At 35.4% G+C, this 24,104-nt stretch overlaps 2 protein-coding genes across 3 annotated transcripts in view; one reads left to right on the top strand and one right to left on the bottom strand.

Moving 5' to 3' along the window:
* Window positions 1-24,104, top strand: part of LOC100368971 (small ribosomal subunit protein mS22-like) — a 333,717-nt gene that overhangs the window by 157,049 nt on the left and 152,564 nt on the right. The window lies entirely within an intron of this gene.
* LOC102808613 (glutathione S-transferase kappa 1-like) lies at window positions 1,760-23,037 on the bottom strand. Of its 2 annotated transcripts, XM_085508317.1 has the most exons (8): window positions 22,931-23,037; window positions 20,930-21,011; window positions 20,210-20,338; window positions 16,836-16,939; window positions 14,263-14,298; window positions 5,296-5,412; window positions 5,059-5,152; window positions 1,760-3,086 (listed from the first exon to the last, which is right to left on the bottom strand). In XM_085508317.1, exons 1-8 carry the CDS (start codon window positions 23,003-23,005, stop codon window positions 3,037-3,039), a joined length of 687 nt encoding a protein of 228 aa, XP_085364443.1. In that variant the 5' UTR covers window positions 23,006-23,037; the 3' UTR covers window positions 1,760-3,036. The 2 variants fall into 2 exon arrangements, with proteins under 2 accessions (XP_085364443.1, XP_085364444.1); XM_085508318.1 differs by lacking the exon at window positions 14,263-14,298.

Genomic DNA, 24,104 nt, shown 5'->3' on the forward strand with positions numbered 1-24,104 from the left:
ATGACTGCAGAGACTGAAAACAAATAGGTTTATAAATATTTAAATTTATAAGTATAAACATCCAGGGGTATGTGAATGACTACTGTAAACCTCCCTTATTTTGTTTTAACACTTGTATATATCACTCAAATACATCTCAATGCTGCAATGTTTCCATTACAGCTTTTCGCAGGATTCAGATCACACAAATCTAAAACTGTTCACACTTGCCTAAATAATTTCTCTTAAAAATTAAACCAATTTCAAGAAAAAACAAAACAAAAAAATATTACATAATGTTGTAAACACCATTACATATTGAACAAGTGAAACCATACTAATCCAGGTTATTACACACAAAACATATTGTTACAGATATGAAACCTGAAACATCAATATCAAATCTGTCATAGCAGATATTTTTAATGGCATCTATAGTGAACTTATTTTGATATAAAAACTCGTATAATCCATTATACCTTTAATGTTACTTATTATAACTGCATATACGCATGTATCACAATATGTTTAAATTTCAGAAAACTTTTATTTTATGTGAACATGTACCAGGTACATTATATAATTCATACCATAACATGTAAAAAGTATAACAGCTTCATTCTGTATCAATCATGTCACAGTCCCTGTGATCATGTGTAGCATATTCAGTCTTTGGGCTAAAAAGAATCAAAATCATAGGAAGTATTTTGTGATTAGACAAGTTTTGAGCTGCGGCAATAGCTTACAAACTTGTGCACTTGCTCCAAAATGTTCCAAATTTGTCTGCATAGAGGGGGTGATTTCCCCACCCAAATGTTTGCTAACTCATTAGAATACGACGAACCTGGGATACCGGGAAACAATAGGTGATTTTCTGTACAATTGCGAGATCTCGCGAGATGCATGAAAGACGCAAGTCGAACGTCTGTCGCAAAAATCGAACGATTTGATTTTGAACTAGAATTTCTTTATTTCGTAGCTTACATTGACTGGCCGATCTTCGACAGAGGAATATTGCTTCCGAATACCCTTACTTAATCGAAATTGCCTATCATCAAATGTGGACAGCACATTATTAAGCATGGAAATGTCCCCGAAATACTTTCGCGTTTGTCGAATCCCACACGATGTTTGACGCGACTACGACGCTATGACCTTTGTTTGTCCTGTTTTTACGTTCGATTTCACGCATAACGCGCGATTCTCGCAGTGAACAGAAAATGGTCTATTGGATGAGCTAGGAATCAACCCCTTGTTTTCACACAGAAACCGAATGATGGCACTGTAACACAAAACTGTAATGCAGGCAAGGAAGAAATTTAAGTTTGAATTTCAATGATTGGCAACAGTTTTGTTTTCCCATAAGGTCACATGTTTTCTAGTTACTGCTATTCAATAGGTCTTCCTGTGTGTGTGAAATTACACATATTTCCATATAGCATGAATTACTTTGTCTCCCATAGTTCAGAATAAGGGCAACTTTTATTCTAATTCAGATCAATAAATATTTCACAATATTGTTCATGTGACCCTAATAAAGTACTAGAAATGATCTGAAAGTGAAACTTCAAAGACCCTCCCTGTCAGTTTTTCCTGTCATACACTTGTAGATTCCATAATCCTGATCTAATTATCAGCGCATATGTACTTTAACATTGTCTTGACTTCAAACGGTCTAAATAAAACACGATGAAATCATTTTTTTGAGAAAAAAGACAAACTTCATGAGTAGTTTTATTAACAACTTAAACTGTTGTAACAAAGCAGTCAATATATACACTTTGATTATATACAATCTATGTTTTAATTCAGTTAAAAGATATACGGTAAGACTGGAAAACAAAATATGGGAGCATTTTCAAACAAAGCCTATCAAAAAACCAGTGCCTGACATATTTTTGCAATTCCACATCCTGTTGTAGTGTGACATATACTAGTACAGTAGAATGGGTAGATGTTTTTGTTTGTCAATCCCAAAGCATTATTTAAGAAATGTTAATCGCTGTACATAAATCCCAGAAGTAAATCCGCATCATTTTTTTTATTTTCCCTGAGACAAAAACAACACATTTTTTTTAGCCTAATCAAAGATTACTGTCAACCACTTTAATTTTCCAAAAGAAATTTTGAAACAAAAATCAAACAATTTATCAAGTCATAATAAATTCTATAATTTGAAAAAGTGGGATTACATGCATTATTATACATAATTGTAGTATTCTGTATTGCAGAGGTTGTGACCTTTGCTGACCTTTGCCCTCTCTACCCATGATGCATTGTACCTTTAGAGTTAGCAACCAGTAATGGCTGCCCACTGAATAAATAGTTGAAACTCATCTGTGTGTATCATTCACATCTCTAACCATCCATCGGTATATTATACTAATCCAATCCAATCTTTACCAATCCAATCCATATGCAAAAACTGACAATACATGCAGTATAATCATAATATATATTTATCACAAGCATGTTCCCATTTTCAAAAATGAGAAATAGTGGATTATGTGTTTGAAATTGATCAAACATACATTATTGTTATGACATGCACCAAAATAGAAAAAGTTCCTTTTGCACAACCACCACCCCAACCCCTTCTCTCCAGCGCTACCCAAATTAATTTTATATATGTCTAAGGACACCAACAGTTATCTGGAGAGACAGTTAGAGTTACGGTTAGGGGGTGGAGTGCAAAAGGAACTATTAATACTGGTACTGTAAAATCATTAATTTTCACAGTATTTAATTTCACTGTTTTATGTGAAGTGAAAGCGGGAGGGTCGTCACCTGCGCACACGTGGGAATTGAGTCCCAAGCGATGATAACAACACATGCTAAGAACGCAAAGGCTCATGGGTAGACATTTGTTTGTAAATGGCTATTGCCATCTGACGCATGCGCAGGCGACGACTCCCTCGCTTTAACAGCAGATTTGACTCATTAGTGAAAAAAGCAAATAATTAATAATGAGTTTACAGTACACACTCAATACAACTTGACGGTTTGGATGACATAGCCCCTGTAATGCCAGAATTCCTGTTGAATCCACTCAATTGTTCACTTCTTCAGAGCTGAAAGTTCATTCAGAGGACCTTCATACTTTTCTCCTAAAAAATAAAAAATAGATATTATAAAAAGCAAGTCATTGAAAATGACACAGTCCTCGTTAAATTTTTGAAATCTCTCTTTGTGCTCGTCATATTAAAGCGGAGGGGTTGTCGAGAGCATGTCCTTGAAAATTGAGTTCCAAGTGGCGTATACAACAGATTGATTATTTACATCAAAACACGTGTTTCGTGTAGTAGTAATATGGCCAAAAATAAAAACAGCCGTTATTCGGCCATCTTTCATCTGATTATGAAACACACTGATATGTATGATGTATGTGCCAAATACGAATGAAAATGGTACATAAATTGTGGAAATATAGTAGTAAGGCCAAAAAGTCAGATGGCTGTCAATCGGCCATCCTTGACCAGATTTTGAAATAAATTGTCATGAACATGCATCCTAACATGTATAAAGTACATGTATGTGCAAATTTGAATGAAAACTGACAGAGCACGTCCAAGATACCGCATAAAAAAACAAAACAAGATGCCTTCTAGTCGACCATCTTTGATCCAATTGCAAAATAAATCGTCATGGACATGTATCCTAACATGTTTAATCTATGTACCTTGTTTGAATGACAACTGACAAAGCATGTCCAAAATACAACATTTTCAAAAAACAAGATGGCTGCCAGTCGGCCATTTTGAATCGAATCACTAAACCACTGCATGTGCATATGTCCCACATAAATTACTAGGTACATGCAAAGAATGAACGGAATCGGTCCAAGAGATTCTGAGATACAACTCCGGACGGACGTACGTACGGACACACAGACGCACGGACAGACACCGAATTATAAGTCCCCGTTTTCGGACTCCGTCCGAACGGGGACTAAAAATGAACCCTTATGAAATAGATACATTCAATATTTAGCTTTCGACTGGAAACTTTGATCATCTGGTCAATGTTTGATCCAATTTTAATTTGAAGCAATTTAAAAAAGTGCCCTTCTTCCATGCATGAAATTAGTGTCAATTTTCAATCAAGTTTACTTTCTGGAAAGGTAGTCTAAGACAACTTGATATGATTAAAGCGACAATAGCTGTAACTGTTTGTTGAGTAAACTTTGGAGATTTTGTTGCCAGATGACAACTTACCGGTGACCCTGAGCGACATCATCTTGAAAGGCTCAGCCCTATCTGACAGCCTCTTACTGATAATTTTATGTGTCAATCATTTCCCATAATAGTTTATGTTGTGCATCATAATTATCTACGATCACGAGAACAATTTCAACGAAATGGAGACAACTCAACCCTTATAATTTTCACCTTGCATTTTATGTGAAGTTAGTCATGTGCTTTATGTGTCACTTTGCCTATCACATTGTATTATATTATATCTCAGTAAAATATGATTATCTTTATGTGGTTATATTTAATTGAATGTAAAAAATCACTTATTGATGGGGGTGGTGGATTGACGAACATTTCATCGACTGAGGGCAGTATTGCATTAGCTAACTAAATACGTAACAGATATAATATTCCGTGTTAAAATATTTTTCAGGTGTGATCCTGATAGAAGTAAACACGAAAACAATAATGGAATACGAAACTGAGTACGAAGAAAGCCTATGTCGATACAGCACTCAAATTTATCCGTAATTGGATTAGTCACTAGTGTGATGGTGCTGTTTCGGGTTCTATGTTGAACCCTTCATCAGTCGGAACAGTACTTGACCGAATCGTTCGATTAATTTAGCTTTCAGAATGTTTGACGTTATTACTTTCATTATACAATTTAGTTAAAATGGAAAGTAATTCTTCGTCGTTTGGTGTGTCATTTTTCACGAGTTTGTCAGTACGTAGAGTAGAACTTGTGAGTTTATCTTTCAAGTTGATATTTCTACGAAATGCAATAAGGGGGGGATTTGGAAAAATGTTACACAATAACAGATCATTCCGAATTAAATCCCAGTTTTTTAATAGGGCTCTGTATATCTTAGCAAGTATAACATACCCATTAAATGCGCTATCAAGTGCATCCTATCAGATCCAAAGAACATATGTGCTTTGCCATCAACATGAACTAAAATAGTGGGTGCACCAAATGCCTAGAAAGAGAGGGAGAAATACATACATGCTAGCTTTACATTATTACAATTCATTCAGTCTATTGAGAGTTTTTATTCTACAAAACCACAAACATAGATATGATCACAGAGAAAACTTTGTTACACAAAGACCTAAAACATACCCCATGAGTTAATGCTGTTTCTGTTCTCGCTTTCAATTTATCTTTAACATCCTTATCTTTAATTCTTTCTACAAGTTTCTGGGCTTTCTCTGCTGAAATTCCTCCACTTGTCGCTGCCTGAATGTGGACAAAAATCAGGCTTAATTAAGTAAAATGTAGATAGCAATTGTCAAATAGCATCTAGCCTTAAATACCACATTTTCTAACCTAAATGTCACACATCCTGGTACTTATCTAACCCTAAAGGTCACACATCCTGGTACTTTCTAACCCTAAATGTCACACATCCTGGTACTTATCTAACCCTAAAGGTCACACATCCTGGTATTTTCTAACCCTAAATGTTATACATCCTGGTACTTTCTAACCAAAATGTCACATCCTGGTACTTTCTAACCTAAATGTCACACATCCTTGTACTTTCTAACCTAAATGTCACACATCCTGGTACTTTCTAACCTAAGTGTCACACATCCTGGTACTTTCTAACCTAAGTGTCACACATCCTGGTACTTTCTAACCCTAAATGTCACACATCCTGGTACTTTCTAACCTAAATGTCACACATCCTGGTACTTTCTAACCTAAGTGTCACACATCCTGGTACTTTCTAACCCTAAATGTCACACATCCTGGTACTTTCTAACCCTAAATGTCACACATCCTGGTACTTTCTAACCCAAAATGTCACACATCCTTGTACTTTCTAACCTAAGTGTCACACATCCTGGTACTTTCTAACCCTAAATGTCACACATCCTGGTACTTTCTAACCTAAATGTCACACATCCTTGTACTTTCTAACCTAAGTGTCACACATCCTTGTACTTTCTAACCCTAAATGTCACACATCCTTGTACTTTCTAACCCTAAATGTCACACATCCTGGTACTTTCTAACCCAAAATGTCACACATCCTTGTACTTTCTAACCTAAGTGTCACACATCCTGGTACTTTCTAACCCTAAATGTCACACATCCTGGTACTTTCTAACCCTAAATGTCACACATCCTGGAACTTTCTAACCTAAGTGTCACACATCCTGGTACTTTCTAACCCTAAATGTCACACATCCTGGTACGTTCTAACCCTAAATGTCACACATCCTGGTACTTTCTAACCTAAATGTCACACATCTTGGTACTTTCTAACCCTAAATGTCACACATCCTGGTACTTTCTAACCCTAAATGTCACAGATCCTGGTACTTTCTAACCCTAAATGTCACACATCCTGGTACTTATCTAACCCTAAAGGTCACACATCCTGGTATTTTCTAACCCTAAATGTTATACATCCTGGTACTTTCTAACCAAAATGTCACATCCTGGCACTTTCTAACCCTAAAGGTCACACATCTTGGCACTTTCTAACCTAAGTGTTACACATCCTGGTACTTTCTAACCCTAAATGTCACACATCCTGGTACTTTCTAACCCTAAATGTCACACATCCTGGTACTTTCTAACCCTAAATGTCACACATCCTTGTACTTTCTAACCTAAGTGCCACACATCCTGGTACTTTCTAACCCTAAATGTCACACATCCTGGTACTTGCTAACCCTAAATGTCACACATCCTGGTACTTTCTAACCCTAAATGTCACACATCCTGGTACTTTCTAACCCTAAATGTCACACATCCTGGTACTTTCTAACCCTGAATGTCACACATCCTGGTACTTTCTAATCTAAATGTCACACATCCTGGTACTTTCTAACCTAAGTGTCACACATCCTGGTACTTTCTAACCTTAAATGTCACACATCCTGGTACTTTCTAACCTAAGTGTCACACATCCTGGTACTTTCTAACCCTAAATGTCACACATCCTGGTACTTTCTAACCTAAGTGTCACACATCTTGGTACTTTCTAACCTAAGTGTCACACATCCTGGTACTTTCTAACCCTAAATGTCACACATCCTGGTACTTTCTAACCTAAATGTCACACATCCTGGTACTTTCTAACCCTAAATGTCACACATCCTGGTACTTTCTAACCCTAAATGTCACACATCCTGGTACTTTCTAACCTAAGTGTCACACATCCTGGTACTTTCTAACCTAAGTGTCACACATCCTGGTACTTTCTAACCTAAGTGTCACACATCCTGGTATTTTCTAACCCTAAATGTCACACATCCTGGTACTTTCTAACCTAAATGTCACACATCCTTGTACTTTCTAACCTAAGTGTCACACATCCTGGTACTTCCTAACCCTAAATGTCACACATCCTGGTACTTCCTAACCCTAAATGTCACACATCCTGGTACTTTCTAACCCTAAATGTCACACATCCTGGTACTTTCTAACCCTAAATGTCACACATCCTGGTACTTTCTAACCCTAAATGTCACACATCTTGGTACTTTCTAACCCTAAATGTCACACATCCTGGTACTTTCTAACCCTAAATGTCACATCCTGGTACTTTCTAACCCTAAATGTCACACATCCTGGTACTTTCTAACCCTAAATGTCACACATCTTGGTACTTTCTAACCCTAAATGTCACACATCCTGGTACTTTCTAACCTAAATGTCACAGATCCTGGTACTTTCTAACCCTAAATGTCACACATCCTGGTACTTTCTAACCCTGAATGTCACACATCCTGGTACTTTCTAACCTAAATGTCACACATCCTGGTACTTTCTAACCCTAAATGTCACACATCCTGGTACTTTCTAACCCTAAATGTCACAGATCCTGGTACTTTCTAACCCTAAACGTCACACATCTTGGCACTTTCTAACCTAAATGTCACATCCTTGTACTTTCTAACCTTAATGACACACATCCTGGTACTTTCTAACCTAAATGTCACATCCTGGTACTTTCTCATCCTAAATGACACACATCCTGGTACTTTCTAATCTAAATGGCACACATCCTGGTACTTTCTAATCTGAATGTCACACATCCTGGTACTTTCCAACCCTAAATGTCACACATCCTGGTACTTTCTAACCTAAATGTCACACATCCTGGTACTTTCTAACCTTAAATGTCACACATCCTGGTACTTTCTAACCTAAATATCACACATCCTGGTACTTTCTAACCCTAAAGGTCACACATCCTGTTACATTCTAACCCTAAATGTCACATCCTGGTACTTTCTAACCCTAAATGACACACATCCTGGTACTTTCCAACCCTAAATGTCACCAGGTATGTAATGGCAATCTTGAGCTTCAACCTGAGCTTGCTCAGAGTCAACCTGAGCTCCACACTGAGCTTCAACCTGAGCTTGCTCAGAGTCAACCTGAGCTCCACACTGAGCTTCAACCTGAGCTTCCTCAGAGTCAACCTGAGCTCCACCCAACTTGAACCCTGGAAATTGTTTACAACAGAAGCTCTAAATTCAAATCAGTTGTGTTGGAGTCACACATTAAAGCAGTTGTTTCACACACATGAAACATTTTTCCTTTTTTTATTCTAATCTTTATTTCTGCAGTTACAGTTTTATTTTATTCTGAAAAGGAAAAATTGACTAATTATTTAAATAATAATAATGTTTATTTAATATTACTATCAGTCTACAACAATAAAGTAATAAATGGAAGTTGAGTTGGTTAATAATAAGATAAAGGTAATAGTAAACAAAAGTACCTGAAAGTAATTGTTTTTATTTTCAGTTTTATTATGTAATTCATCTTCAGTTTTATTAGCTCCGCTGTCCACTTTGTCGAGCGGAGCTTATAATACGAGTGATTGTCTGTCGTCGTCCGTGTCAATGTTTTACAATTAATGCTTTGATACTTGGTGTACATTGTATATGTACCTTGGGTAGACCTCTCTCAGATTTGTTAATTTCAAAACTCAGATTCGAATTTCAGTTAGATCTGAAAATATGTGCAATGCACTAGAATGACATTACGAAAACATGCGATCTTCGGGTAAAGACGTGTCAATTAACTACCAGCATATTAGCCATGGCTCACACCTCCTCTCTTACATGCCCCCCAATTCACACATACAATAGGTGTTGCTAGTCTGTTCTATAGTAGTCTGAGGTATAACATAGGCAGAACAAAACACTTTCATCGTTAACACATAAACAATACACATTCTCTAAGACAAGCCTACTTCACAAACTGGTCAAAATCCCCCAAACATTGCCAGCAACCAATCACAGACTAGCTTAAACAATAGCTTTCCCTGACGATAATACTTAGCAACGTTATTTCCCCCACGCTAACTTGAAAAATCTTTTGTTTCTGTCTTGTTTCCGTTTCCGGTCTGTCTTAGAGAATAAACACTAGGTACAATTCCTTGAGTAAAACTGCAGAACAGAAAAGATTGTTCCGTCACCCGCTTGTTTTTTTTTTCTGCTCATCAAAAACGTCAACTGGAAACAAATTAAAAGTATTGATAAAAACATTGTTTAAATATGTGATATCATAATTTGAAGCTTGGCAGCAGGTAGAGCACTTCCTGTTGTCCAGCCATTTTAACCCTCGTAACAAAAATTAGCATACTTATAAGCACAGGGATATATGTACATATATTGGTATTTGAAGGGGGATTTGAGTAAATTTGATTATCTAACCCGAATTAAAAAACAAAATTTTGCAAAGTTTGATGAGTAAAAACCAGGCTTGACTATGCCCTGGTTTGTTTGATCATGGATGTACTATGGTTTGATTACAAGCTTAGCTACATTAAGACCAAACCAAGGATGTCCATCTTTCATTTTGTCGGTTCATTCTTGGTCTCTCCAAATTCACACCAAAAATGGCTGTTTATGGTGAGCTAGGAAGGTACCCAATTGACTGTTTTATCAAGAAACAACGACTTAAGTATATATATATTCAACCGAGTAACAAACTCTGATAACATATTATTAAGAGAAGCCTACTTAGTAAATAAGAATGTAAAAAGTAAATGGTTTACAAGTGTAGAAACCCTCATGCAAGATATTGATGTTATTACCATTGTAAACTCAAGATAAATAAGAAAAATTTATTCAAAAAAAAATCAAAAAATCATTTGGATTTTTTACATGCATAATGATAATAGAAAACAAACCTTGGCTAAAACAAACTAAGAACATACAGACTTTTTAAACAAGATTTAAAAATTGAAAATTACTTAATGAATATGCAGAACCATGGTCTTAGGAGGTTAATTGCAAAATTCAGGATAAGCAACCATGACCTTAAAATTGAGAAAGGCAGACATAATAATGTGCCACGTACTGGATAAAAGAACATGTGATTTGTGCAGCCAAAATATAATTGAGGATGAGTAGCATTTTGTAATGAAATGTACAGCCCACCATACTCTAGCACCAGCCTTAGCTGTCTTCCTAAAAAACAGCTATGGAACAAAACAGCAACAACTATCAGTGTATTAGGTTACATTTTGTGTTCATTCTATATTCTGTATTCACCATTGGTTGCAAATTGTCTTGATTGTTTATTCATATTTGTTTTTGATTTTTTTTATATTTTTAGAATAGGTTTTTCTTTTTCTTTTTAGATTATAGTTTTTAAATTTCTTTCTGTAAGACCCTTTTATCCTTTCCTAAGGATTTTATGCGTCTAATGAATATTGTTATTATTATTATTATAAACAAAGCTAGGTCTAACACCTCTCCACCCCAAAACAGACTTTTGATGTGTTCTTTATAAATGTATTGTATTTGACGTGTACTTTTGATGTGTACTTATTTTACGCTTGTCTCAACGGAATTTTCTGTTTTTACTTTTTTATTATTATGATTTTTTTCTTTATTGTAATTTTATCTATATTTCAACAGAGATTCGATAACAACAAAGTAAGTTATTATTATTATTTGTTTTATTCATTCTATATACCACAGCCTTTCTATATAGGATGGAGCTCAATACTGTGAATAGACACAAGCTGCTAATTATTCTGTGTTGTTGCACTTTAATTTGTTATACTGGTACCCTAAGATTCGATGAGTAAATGACAGATAAAGCCGATTATTAGTGATTTGTTACCTTAGATTGTTCAAACATAAACAACCCTGGTCGAAAAGACCATGGAGCTAAAAAAAAGCTCCATGAATAGACAAAAGATAAAATATATTAGAGACAAAAACATCTTAAAAGCACAACAAAACTACAAATACACTGTATCATAGTAATATTTTGACAGAAAGGTGAGATTTATTTTCAACATAATGTTTCAAGAATTTATTTCGCTCTTATTGTGCCATCAGAAAGTCTTGGGCGATGACAGAATTGGAAACATAATATTTAACTTCTCTTTTCTACCTCCATGCTTCAACACAGCTGATGTGACCTGGGACTCTCAGGTTGGAGCTCTGTGTAGGCGCCCCAACTTTGTTTGAGCTTCCGTTGTAAACAATATGCCAAGCTCAAGTTAAAACGCAGCGTGGCGCAGCGCTCAGGTTTCATGGAAGGTAGTAAGGGGTTCTTCCATGGTTATTGTAATGATCTTCCACTATTAATACTGGGGTAAAATTATTTCCCGTTTTGGCTTCTACGCCCAGGTCGCTCAGTTTTGTTGCCATATTTGCTGATTTCAATAAAAAAAACTACCATCAATGGGAGACTTCATTTTACAAACCGTGCAATCATTTTCGATGACAAGTTTAAACTATATTTAGAGATATGTGCGTTTTCGCTAGTGAGTGCGTTTCTTTCGCTTGCTTTAACGGGTGACTTAAACCGAGCTGATTCGATCTCAGATGCTCAAGTTGGAGCACAGTGTCGGTGCGCCAAATTCGTTTTGAGTTTCTGCTGTAAATCCAAGCAACAATACCCAACTATAATCCAAACAATCAATGTCAAAAAGCAATATTACAAATCATCTCTTTTGTCATAAAGTCTGGTAGAAAGATGACCATTGTTGTCTAATTCGAGGTAAATGTAAAGGTATGAGGCCGAAGAAGCTGATTCTGTAGTTTCTTTAATGTCTAGTTCTGTGGGATATATCAATGGGAGCGAATCACAAAAGTTAGGATTGTTGATGGAAAGGACATCATCAATATATCTAAATGTAAAATTAAAAGATTTAGCTTCTTTTAATTGTTTGTTTCTGAAGAAACTCGGTCTCATACAAGAATAAAACCAAGTCGGTCAGCAAGGGAGCACAGTTAAATATATGTCCTCCAAACTTAACAAATATATTATTTATCAAAAATTCAAGCATGAGGACAATGTCTTCTTCACTGTAAAAAGTGGTGGCATTAGTTTCATTCTTGACGAAATAAGTGGAATTGTAGTTTAGAACAATATATTTATATCGCCGAGAACCATTCTTATGAAAAAATGATTGATGATCAATATCTAAAATTGAATGTTTTAATAGACTTTATTTCAGATAAAGATCTAGATCAGAGTTTTTCCAAAAGTTCTTTAGAATTGTGCAATATCCACATGTGATTTAAACCAAATTAAATCTACCAAATTATTATGCAGTATTAATTTGTATAGATTTTCACCCAAACTAGATATACTATCCTAAACGTATTGGACAAAAAAGATATTTTATTCAAATGATAAATTAAGATAAATTTGCATGAAAAACTAATCAGTATATTAAATAATTTCCCAAGCTCAAGTTGGGTGGAGCTCAGGTTGAAGCTCAAGTTGAAGCTCAGGGTGGAGCTCAAGTTGAAGCTCAGGGTGGAGCTCAGGTAGACTCTGAGCAAGCTCAGGTTGAAGCTCAAGATTGCCATTACATACCTCATGTCACACATCCTGGTACTTTCTAACCCAAATGTCACACATCCTGGTACTTTCTAACCCTAAAGGTCACACATTCTGGTACTTTCTAACCTTGAATGTCACACATCCTGGTACTTTCTAACCTAAATGTCACATCCTTGTACTTTCTAACCTAAATGTCACATCCTGGTACTTTCTAACCCTAAATGTCACATCCTGGTACTTTCTAACCTAAATGACACACATCCTGGTACTTTCCAACCCTAAATGTCACACATCCTGGTACTTTCTAACCCTAAAGGTCACACATCCTGGTACTTTCTAACCCTAAAGGTCACACATCCTGGTACTTTCTAACCCTAAAGGTCACACATCCTGGCACTTTCTAACCCTAAAGGTCACACATCTTGGCACTTTCTAACCTAAATGTCACACATCCTGGTACTTTCTAACCCTAAATGTCACACATCCTGGTACTTTCTAACCCTAAAGGTCACACATCCTGGTACTTTCTAACCTTGAATGTCACACATCCTGGTACTTTCTAACCTAAATGTCACACATCCTGGTACTTTCTAACCCTAAAGGTCACACATCCTGGTACTTTCTAACCTTGAATGTCACACATCCTGGTACTTTCTAACCTAAATGTCACACATCCTGGTACTTTCTAACCCTAAATGTCACTTATCCTGGTACTTTCTAACCTTGAATGTCACACATCCTGGTACTTTCTAACCCTAAATGTCACACATCCTGGTACTTTCTAACCTTAAATGTCACACATCCTGGTACTTTCTAACCAAAATGTCACACATCCTGGTACTTTCTAACCCTACATATCACATCCTGGTACTTTCTAACCCTAAAGGTCACACATCCTGTTACATTCTAACCCTAAAGGTCACACATCCTGGTACTTTCTAACCTAAATGTCACACATCCTGGTACTTTCTAACCTTAAATGTCACACATCCTGGTACTTTCTAACCTAAATGTCACACATCCTGGTACTTTCTAACCTAAATGTCACACATCTTGGTACTTTCTAACCTTAAATGTCACACATCCTGGTACTTTCTAACCTTAAATGTCACACATCCTGGTACTTTCTGAACTAAATGTCACACATCCTGGTACTTTCTAACCAAAATATTGTGGTCATCCTCAATGGTCAGTTACATAATCACACACTGACAGTGAATTTACTAATTCATAATGTCAACCTGTAAACATGTACATTGCAAGTATATATACATACATGATTTTAATATAATATATTCTTACCACTAAGAGACTGTCTGGTTTTGTAATGTCTAAATCCTGCAAAAAATAAATATAAGTGTATACTGAATTGAAAAGGTTAGATAGTTTGCTGGTGTGTACACAATATAATGCACAATCTCACTAGTTGAATTTAGGCTAATTTCAAGAAATGTTTTATTTTTGGGGATTTATTTTTTTATCAGTAACCCGGTATGACTGATGACAATGCCAAGTTTGAATGAAACCGATCAAGGCATGTCCGAGAAACGATTGATGACATGTCCAAATGTTTATTTTGGTGTTTTGTGGGATAAAAATGGCTGCCAGTCGGTCAAATATCAACCAAATAAAAAATAAATCGATGTGCACATATCTTCCATTATGACTTGTCTTTGTATCAGCTTTGAAGAAAATCTGTCCAGGCGTCTCTGAGAAATGACGACAGACGCAGGAAGGCACGAACAAACGCACGGACGAAACCCAAAACATAAGTCCCTGTTTCGGACTACTTCGGACTATTTTACCGAAAATGACAACAAATTTGCCGAAAATTGAAGATATCATCAAGAAATGAACAAACCTGACAGAGAGCAATCCACCCTAGGTACCTACATACCAAGTATCAAAGCAATTGAGCTTGTACTGTGAAGGGGTTAATTATTCACTGGGTTTTAATTCAGCTTATTTCGCAGACTGGAAAATGTGCTAAATTAAAACCCAGTCAATATGTAAAATTTAGCATAGAACACATTATCTAAATGATAAAACCGTGAATTTAAAACCCACTGAATATGCCTGGAATGGTAAATCAGCGAAATTTAAACCCAGCGAAAATTAGTCATCTTACAGTATATTAAAAAGAAAAGTTCAAAATTAAATCATTCAATTTCTGCAGCAACGTTTGATCAGTGTTTTTCACAAATTATGTGAGATCTCATAGGAAAGGGAAAATCCCCTTTTGTCTACTTTGCTAACTACTATATTTACAAGATAACATTATTAAAATTAATTGAGGTTTTTCTAACTCCTGTAGCAAACTGAAAACAAATATCCAACTTAGATTTGTTTGAATTGAATGAAATCCTGAAAAATTCATATTCAAATCACAGTAATTTGAATAATTAACCCCTTTACAGTAGTTCAAAGTCAAAATGCCTATCTTACAGGCGAGAGTAGGGCATTCAGATACCCTAACTTCATCAAAATTAAACATCATCAAATGTGTACAGCATGTTATAGTGTGGAAATACCAGAAATTGTTTTGTGTTTGTTGTATTGCCACTAAGTTGCCATGATCTTTGTTTGATTTCATGCGTAACACAATATCTGTCTGTTACAAGTACAATTATTTAGATTATTCATTGATAAATGGGGCATTGCCTGAAAAATATGATGCAGTTTACCTGACAGGTATATTAATTAGTTAATTAGAAAACCAAGATGACCTCCCTTGTCCACAAAACTATATATTTTCGGAAAGCTTATTGTATGAATTTTAAAGTTTTGTTAGTATTTTATTTTTATGGACACTGTAGTTTGAAATGTGCACAAAAATGTGCTTTTTTGGTCAAAAGTGATTTAAAAAAAATTAGCTTCTAAACCATGCTTCTGTTTCCTGTCAAAATTGGTTTATGGGTGCATCTGTTTACTATGAAGAAAGCGCCGTCTTGAAAACTGTCTACCAGTTGTCAATTTTGTAGGGCAGCAGCTCAAATTTCACTACTTCAAGTTTATGCACAAATTAACACCCAGGCTAGTTGTCTGTACGATTGCTGTAACACTCTTCAACTAAAAACAATGCCCCGACGGCGTTTTGAAGATAAACACATTGTCAATCATTTGTAAAAATTTCAAAACAAAAGGTCAAAGCGTCAGGCGCTATTTTTTTTTAAAGTTCTGGAATGTGCACTAAAAAGAAGCTGAGATTATTGCTAATTTGCATAACAATTCACTCAGTAAGAAGTTTCCTAATGCTCATAATTAAAATGGCTGTTACAGTTTCAAATTTAAATGTATTACCGTTTTGTAAAAAGTTAAATACAGTGCATAATATGGAGATCCCGTCATTTCTTTTCTTCACCATGTTTTCTTTTTTATTATTTATGTACAGCCTTGCTAAGCATTCAAAAGAGATAATTTTGCACCTGTTATCTATATTTTTAAATCGTTTTTTGAGTATGTTCCACTATTCACAATTCTACAAAATTTCAACAGTCTATAGCCAAGACTTTTTGGATAATAAAAAGCAAAAAAAAAAAAATTTCACTCCCAAGTGCCCACGAACCTGCATCTCTACCTTAAAGCGAGAGGGTAGTCACCTGCGCACACGCGAGAATTGAGTCCCAAGCGATGATAACAACACACGCTAAAAACACAGAGGCTCATGCATGGGTAGATGTTTGTTTGTAAACAATGACACACTATGGTCATCTGATACATTCGCAGGGGACGACTCCTCTGCTTTAATCTATGGACTATGACTAACTAGCACCATTTTGTACATGTTATACAATTAGCATTAACTGTACACGTTCTATTTTCAACAAAAGCCAAGTAACGAGTTCAAAATATGCTAGTAAGTTTTCTCACTTTACCTTAGACCAAACTCTGAGCCACAGCTGTCTGGACACGTCTTCGACTGCTTCATTATTGAGGTCCATTGAGATAGCTGTTAACAGCCTCTGTGCGGACAACGAACCTGAATATTTAGAATATCAAAGAGAAGATATTTAATGGGCGGTAGTCGTCGCGCCACGCATGCACGAGATATATGGGTCTCATATAAACAAAGATGGCAGCTTTGGCTGTTGTGCAAATCAATGAGTACAAACTGAGACATCATCAAGCTTTAATTAGATATTTTGTTAGGTGATTGGAAGTTGTGTTCAGGTCAAACCTCATACTTTTTTATTAGAAGAGCACATTGGATTAAGGAAAAATGTTATCAACACAAAATACATTTGAGTAAACACATAGTGATTGTAATGTATTCACACAAGTCCAACCAGTGAGGCAGAAATAGCTTTTATTCATTCACACGATGTTTCATACAGGCCGCCATTACAAGAATGTCATCATACCAGAGAATAACTTACATCACGTGTTAGGGGTCATCTCCAATGACCTACAAGTAAGGGGCGTCTCACAAATATATATAACATGAGTACAAGTATACATTACACTGATATTTTGTATTCTATAGCATATACTAATGATAAACAGGTAAAAAATTGATTTAATTCAAAGAAAAAGACATTTTCCAGTTGGTTAGATGTTGTTTAAATAATATGAGGTTATTCATAAAATAATGTGTATCATATGCAAAAGTAGTCTCATCGCTTCGTGATAATACCTTTGCTGTATGATGCACTTTGACATAAATTCCAGTATTTAGTGTTTAATTTTATTATTTCACTGAAACAAATCGGTCGGTTGGTTGGCGATCTGCTCCGCTCACAAAACAAACATGTTTTTGGCTGTTGCCATGGTAGGACATGAACGTGAAGCTAAAGTTGGTTTATATCTAAAACCGGGCCCCGTATACGAAGTTCACAAAAGCTTTCACTCTTCAGAAGTCACTTCATTTTATTACTAGCACATATTGAGTTGTAATTTTTATATCCAACTTAGCCAAAATAAATAGCATGACCATCTGAACACTGTTATTACAAGATTAGTGCCTGCCAAGTATGAACAAAATCGGCCAAGCCAAAAAAATCTCAGAAGAGTTACTGGTGAAAAGTTACCTCAAATTTGAGATTAAATTTCTTGATAATGAAAACAAGCAGCCTATCGGCTGAGATAGCTCCGCTGTTAGCAATGCACATTTCAATTAAAGAACTGAAGACATCATTAGAAAATGAACAATATGAATAGTATCAAAGCAATCGGACTTACAGTTTTTAACAAGAAGTCGAAAATATCACTTTTTACCAAAAATGACAAAAATATTCACCAAAATTAGAGAACTGACTATATCATCACAAAATGAACAAATCTGAGAAAGGTCTACATGTAGTATCTATATATGTAATATCAAAGCAATTGAACTATTGGTTTTTAACAAGAAGTCGAAAATATCACTTTTTACCAAAAATTACAAAAATATTCACCAAAATTAGAGAATTGAAGATATCATCACGAAATGAACAAATCTGAGAGAGGTCCACATGTAGTACCTATATATGTAATATCAAAGCAATCAGACTTGCGGTTTTTAACAAGAAGTCGAAAATATCACTTTTTACCAAAAATTACAAAAATATTCACCAAAATTAGAGAATTGAAGATATCATCACGAAATGAACAAATCTGAGAGAGGTCCACATGTAGTACCTATATATGTAATATCAAAGCAATCAGACTTGCGGTTTTTAACAAGAAGTCGAAAATATCACTTTTTACCAAAAATTACAAAAATATTCACCAAAATTAGAGAATTGAAGATATCATCACGAAATGAACAAATCTGAGAGAGGTCCACATGTAGTACCTATATATGTAATATCAAAGCAATCGGACTTGCGGTTTTTAACAAGAAGTCGAAAATATCACTTTTGACCAAAAATGACAAAAATATTCACCAAAATTAGAGAATTAAAGATATCATTACAAAATGAACAAATCTGAGAGAGGTCCACATGTAGTACCTATATATGTAATATCAAAGCATTTGCACTTGCGGTTTTTAACAAGAAGTCGAAAATATCACTTTTTACCAAAAATGACAAAAATATTCACCAAAATTAGAGAATTGAAGATATCAACATGAAATGAACAAACCTAAGAGAGGTCTACCCAAGGTACATATACACCAAGTATCAAAGCATTCAGGCTTGTAGTTTTCAAGAAGAAGTCGAAAAAGTAAAACATTGACATGGACGACGGACGACGACGACGGACAATCACTCATATGATAAGCTCCGCTCAAAGTCGACAGCGGAGCTAAAAAGATATCAAAAAAACAAATAGTAACAATGTGCCCATACAATCCTGGAATTGTGGGGCAAGATACAATTGGCGCTAAGGACAAACACAAACAGACACACACATCAGAGTGATTTTAAGGTCAATCCTAGCGGTTGTGTTGAGTACAGTGTTGGGTTTGCGCCTGACAACATTTGATAACATCAAATTCCACTATGCTCTCACACTACCTGAGTATGGGAACATGGACTTCATTGTACTGTTGTAGAACTTTTGAAAGACTTATATACGAGAAAATTGCGACAATGGTTATCAATGCAACAGTATAATAACCGCTGATCTAGTCACATTTTCTGGTCATTACTACAAGTTATTATAATATTTGTTGAAAATCAAAATGAACACTCAGAACTTGCATCAGTGGAGTGCATGCCTGTGGTGCGTTCAATTATGCAAATTTAAATATTTCACTGAGAGTGCATGGTGGCAAACTAGCCATGAAAGCAAAAGTGAAAAAAATTAAAAATGTATGCTAATAAAGTTATCAGAATACTGTACAATACTTTAAATTTGCTTGGAATTAATTTCGCTATTTTCGCTGGAGGAGTGATTCACTGAAAATAAAATCCAACGAATACACCCTTTTTCCTATATTTAACATTAAACTCAGCAAAAATTATTGAAAATAAATTCCATACAAAATAACAAAAAAGCCTTGTCAGTGAAAATTAATTCCAGCTAAAATAAAGTATTTTACTGTACATGAAATTGGTACAAAGGAGTAGCAGCCATTTATTTTTCACAAACACCACCATTCTCTAGACATACACATTATTCCCTTTAAAGCGGGGGAGTTGTCACCTGCGCTGGCGTCAGATGGCCATAGCGTGTCATTGTTTATAAACAAGCGTCTACCCATGAGCCTTTGCGTTGTTAGTGTGTGTTGTTATCGTTGCATGCGCAGGTGACGACCCTCTCGCTTTAAGATATGCACATCTGCTAATCAGTATGCACAGAATAACTACAATAATAAAACAATTACCTTTGACAAACATAACATCAACAAAATCTGCAGGCTCATTCATTGGTATTTTGTAATAATTTCTTAATCTATGCAGATCTTTGACTCCATACCTTGCCTTATGAAGATTCATCGCAGGTGGGGTATTCTCTAGAACAAAATAACAAACAATTCACTATGATGCACTGTAGAATACTTTATTTTCGCTTGGAATTTATTTTCGGTGAAGGGATGCTTCAGTGAAAATAAAATCCAGCGAATATACTGTTTTTCCTATGTTTCACATTCAACTCGTCAAAAATCAGTGCAAATAAATTCCATACAATACACCCAAAAAGCCTTTTCAGCGAAAATTAATTCCAGCTAAAATAAAGTATTAAAAATACAGTATGAGATTTGCATAACAATGAAACATTTAACTGGTGCAAACTTCAAACTGTTTTCTTTGTGTAAATCATTATGTATTGTCGCTGTATCAACAACGGTCAGTGGGGATCTGAGATTTGAGTACAATAAGGAGTGTTTATTATTTTTACAATAGACAGTCAATTGTGGAATATGCTATGATTGTATTGTCGATAAGTTGTTTTATTAACCTGGAAACATATATATATGTACAACAGCAGCAAAACACATAATTACTTCATCTTCGGCGGTGAGCAACTAGTTCTTGTCACAGAGAACATGCATATACACGCTAAACAAAAAGATGAGAGTCCTTCATAACATCAGCGAACTCACCTGAATGGTGCATTATACCTCCAAGAAAGAATGGTTTGAACTTCAGATCCATGTTCCATTTATTTTTGTACCTGCATATTTGCTAAAAATAAATAAATATTAACAAATATTATTTGATCAAGTACAATCTATGGATAAAACAAAAATTCATGTTCATAGTTTTTGTTTTTAATATCTTTATTATTAGATTTTCCTGATCTGAACATAAGATGTATTGAAGTTGTATATTAATTTAATCATACTGCATTGTGTGTATTAGTGTAATGAGTACAAGTCATTTGCAGCATTAGCCCATGAAATCCAGCAATTTATTTATTTTCTTTTTTTTAACATTTTGTGAAAGACGATATGATACACTATGGGGATGTAATCACATCACCCTTTCTAAATTTGAAATAATAGCAAGCTCAGCTCTAGCAACCAAAGGTGGTTGCCGAAATGAAATATACCGGTATTAGTCATAATACTGGTACCTTCGAAAGTTACGATTTTTACTCTTGGAATTGGTGATAAATACATGCTTATAATACAACATATACCATTGTTTTACGCAACAAGCAGTCAGTCAGTCAAGCGGTGTACCGCGGAGAGCCGTGGTGATTACCGTGGTGAACCACCTATTTGATTTCCTACTCTCCCCTTAATGACAAGTGTAAACATATGGGATAATTAAAAAAAAATTATAAAAGTGAATACAAGCCTCAATTTTCAAACTTAGATTAGATTAACAAATTAATGGATTCATGAGCATTCAACATCCCAAAATACTTTACTGATTGCATCTACAAAACCCATCTCTATTTTATTGCACACATCCCCCCCCCCCGTTTGTTTACTCTAAAATTATATCAAACACACATGAATAGATACTACTACTTACAGTGTTCTCACCAGGCTGTGCCCTTGCGCCATTTGCGCAATATTTTAAAAATTTGGCACAAAATTTTTATTGAATCACATTTGGCCCCCCACCCCCTCAGCCCACCACCACGACCACCAATTTGCCTATATCTAAGTCAAATACCCTTTTATCAAGTCATATCCAAATAAAATCCTAGCAACTACTTCCATTTGTTTTATACCATGTTTGTAAATATTTGTGTAGTATAATACTACGCCGCCAGAGTGTGAGTGAGCATGTTTATGTTTTGTTGATCTAAATGAGGGAAAGTTGTGGTAGTTTGGGATATCTAATTTAGAATGAATGTTAGTTTTTGTTTCTACTAAACTAATAAATTCAAAAGTATTAATGTTATCAGAAGTACATTACTTGGGATTTGCAACTACGGTGACACGGTACCAAGATCCCGTTTCAATCTCGCTCTCGCATAAGCGTTTCAACTCAGAAAAATTTGAATATGAATGTGGTAATACATGTTTTATTGTTTTATTACAAACCACCTATGTCATGTCAGAAGGTCGTAGCATCAGTCTCGCTATCTACGAGATGAGAATTGAATGAAGCGCATTGCAAACCCCAAGTAATGTACCTCTGATGTTATCTATAAAACTACTATCTCTAATTTTATGTTCTAAACTACCATAGATGTTCCACGTAATAAATTTTAACGTGGATCTACCCACTGATTGTAGGACATTCATTATTAAAATATTATACTAAATCAGGGCCACAGCATTTTATTCTCAATATTTTACCTGAAATGCGATGTCTGAGGGCGTACTTCAGTCAACTGAGCTTAGTTTATGAACAAGTACCGATGACCTATGAATCTGAGCAACTCTCCAGAATTCCGTTAAATACATGTGGTTTCAGCAGATTTAAAACTATATTTTCATCTTTATAATTTTTTTTAAAGAATTTCACCGAAACGCTAACATTATTATCTATGGAAATCTAATTAGTGGTGTGAGCCCTCGAATGTTAGGTTACGTCCGACGTGTTAACGTACGTGGGTGACCATATCACGAGCTGATGAAACGCTAATAATTAAAAAAAAAAAAAACTATATAAATACATTTATATGAAGAGATCATACGAACCTCGAATCCTATCCAGGAATATGGGGAAAGTACATCGAAGAAAAATTCGACCGACTTTCTCATTGGAGCCGCCATCTTGATATGACCTTTGACTCAGGTTTTGACCCATCGAAGCCCCCTAACGCAGTTCAGAAAAAAAGAAAAACACAAGCACACACATTTGATGATGGGGGGGGGGGGGGGGCAAGGGGGGTAGCTGGTGCAGATTACAGGAAATGAAAAATGCATTTTACGTTTTTACAGGAAATAAAAGGGAAAGTTCCATTCACACATTTACAGATAAAGCAAATGTTTAATTACATTTTACATTTTCATAATATTCTTGATAATTTGTTTTTAAGAATCAATATTGGAAATTGCGTACGAATTACGACAATTAATGTTGAAAATGCTTTTTACGCTTACAAAAAATAAGATCTTTGTACCAATTACGGGCGAATAAAATAGCCGATTACATTTTACAGCTTGTCAATGCCTACGAATTTACGTTTTTTTAATTATTTAAATTACATTATTACGGAAATAAAAACAGTTGATTACAGCTTACGAAAATACCCCTTGCCGATCCTCTTTTATGCAACAGTTTGGACGAAGCGTTTTAAACCACTCATGGACGAGATGTGTATATTACAACAAATGCAAATAACCCTACCCATTGTTAAGCTGGAAACATGATGACCCACCCTCGATAATATTCATCAACACACAGCCCCTCTATACCCGGTCTGGAAACATGATGACCCACCCTCGATAATATTCATCAACACACAGTCCCTCTATACCCGGTCTGGAAACATGATGACCCACCCTCGATAATATTCATCAACACACAGTCCCTCTATACCCGGTCTGGAAACATGATGACCCACCCTCGATAATATTCATCAACACACAGTCCCTCTATACCCATTCTGGAAACATGATGACCCACCCTCGATAATATTCATCAACACACAGTTCCTCTATACCCGGTCTGGAAACATGATGACCCACCCTCGATAATATTCATCAACACACAGTGCCTCTATACCCGGTCTGGAAACGGATTAGAATCTTTATTGCTATCGTACCTCATATTTGAGGTTTTGATGAAAAGTACAATAAAGTAAAACAATTAGATAAACATGTAAAAAAAATAACTAACACTAACAACAACAACAACAACAACAACAAC

Source organism: Saccoglossus kowalevskii, chromosome 15, assembly GCF_978046115.1.
Source record: "Saccoglossus kowalevskii chromosome 15, keSacKowa6.1, whole genome shotgun sequence".
Lineage (NCBI taxonomy): Eukaryota > Metazoa > Hemichordata > Enteropneusta > Harrimaniidae > Saccoglossus > Saccoglossus kowalevskii.